Below are 1,767 nucleotides of genomic sequence, written 5' to 3'. Positions count from 1 at the left end.
GATGGATGGGTAATTTTTTCATTGAAAGCAAGACAAATGAACAAGCTTTAAGATGATACCAATAAGTCAATATGCCCAAAAATTGACGAGAGCCTGATTCCACCACGCTGCCTCACATATGGCCTTATGCAGTTGCGAGCGTCGTGAAACCTTACTAAAAAAAACAAAAAACGAAAATAAAAACGAACGACGCCACAGCACAAACTCACCTCCCAGAGCGATGAATGGTTCGACGTCGGACATCTTCCGTGCTTACACGCGAAAGGCCACTCGTACGTGAATGTAGCAGGCCAGGACGGCGCCTCCTGCAATGTCTGTCGATTGACCAGCAGAGTGGAATCATACGTGTAGCCTTCTTCTTTTAGGACGTCAAGCATTTCGTCAGAGCCAGACTCAAAGTAGGGCATTCGGAATCCTTTTATGGCGTCTGAACCAAATTTAAAAAAAAAATTTTAATCAAAAGATTATTCCATAATGGTGCCTGGAGAAAAATGATCAAAAGATGATTAGATCTAACTTTTAAAAAATGTTTCTGTCCCTTAATACAAGATTGCAGTCAGAAATATTAAGTTATGATATTCGTAGAAATGTCAAAGTGATAATTAGTTATTAATGTTACTTCACTCAAATTGGCAACATAATTATTCACTCGTAAACGAAACCTCTTTCATTCACTCATTCATTCATTCATTCATTGTCTGTCTGTCTGTCTGTCTGTCTGTCTGTCTGTCTGTCTGTCTGTCTGTCTGTCTGTCTGTCTGTCTGTCTGTACCCATAAACACAGCGCGCCCGCGCACGCGCGCGGGCGCGCGCGCGTGTGTGTGTGTGCATGTCTGTTTTAAATATATCTATCCCAGTAGCCTATGTTCTCATAATAACCTGCATATGTTTTTTTGGGGGGATCGTTGTCAAAACCGAGACAATCGCAATCCACATTATTTGGAAATAATTTCTTTTCGATCATATGAGTAACACTTCAAAATATCTCAGTCGTTGTTTTACCTGGTGGGATTTTTGCTTTAATAACAAAATTGTCTTTTTGCCCTCCAATTTCTTCTTCTAGAAGCTCTCTGGAGAGAGTTTTGTAGTGGTAAGAAGATTGGCTGTAACCAGATTTTCTGAAATTGATTAGACAGGGAGAAAGAAATACGTTTGACAAACCGAAAAACTAGTAGACAGGCATCATTATAATATACATACCCATACAGTCACTTTCTCTTCGTGTGCACAACCGTAACTGTGCACAATAACAAATAATAAAAAAGAAAATAAAGGGTATTAGATAACTGAAAAGCAGCCCAGGCTTGAACGAATGAGTCAGCAAATACGTATATAGAGATAAATTACTATTTGATACATGTAATATGAACACGCAAACATGGAACATTCAGACAACTTAACAAATACAACAACAAATAATACATGTATTCGTATCCCCCCACCCCCTCCCGAAAAAAGACCAAATAAAAAAAAACCCCACCATTATTCCCCAACTTCTAGGAAAAGGGGTTAGCCTATTTCTAAACAATCTATAAAACCATAACACAGCAATACTTGTAAATCTGTAAATCATCGCTGTTTCCTCCTATCAAATACGGGAACGTAAAGTAGTATAGGGCTTTCAGACGCAATTTACGACTTCGCACTTCCCGTTGATCATAATCGGTTGTTCCTGATCATTATTATGAGACAGAACTGCACCCCCGCTGCCACAGCCCTATTCCTTGATAGATATTATTAAGCCACAGGTAGGAAGGTGGGTGGTTG

The 1,767-nt window shown here is 39.4% G+C and overlaps 1 protein-coding gene across 1 annotated transcript in view; it reads right to left on the bottom strand.

The window, feature by feature from the left end:
- Positions 1–209: 209 nt before the first annotated feature.
- The window catches only part of LOC118477200 (chitin deacetylase 7-like), a gene marked incomplete at its 3' end in the record, with an annotated part of 6,500 nt that continues 4,942 nt past the window's right edge, over positions 210–1,767 (bottom strand). The window contains 2 exon segments of the mRNA XM_035972903.1: positions 210–427; positions 1,003–1,118. Coding sequence (XP_035828796.1) covers positions 210–427; positions 1,003–1,118 — 334 coding nt within the window.

The sequence above is a fragment of the Aplysia californica genome, unplaced genomic scaffold, assembly GCF_000002075.1.
Source record: "Aplysia californica isolate F4 #8 unplaced genomic scaffold, AplCal3.0 scaffold00897, whole genome shotgun sequence".
Classification (NCBI taxonomy): domain Eukaryota; kingdom Metazoa; phylum Mollusca; class Gastropoda; order Aplysiida; family Aplysiidae; genus Aplysia; species Aplysia californica.
The sequence above is the reverse complement of the archived record's forward strand: the minus strand, read 5'-3'. Positions and strand labels throughout refer to the sequence as shown.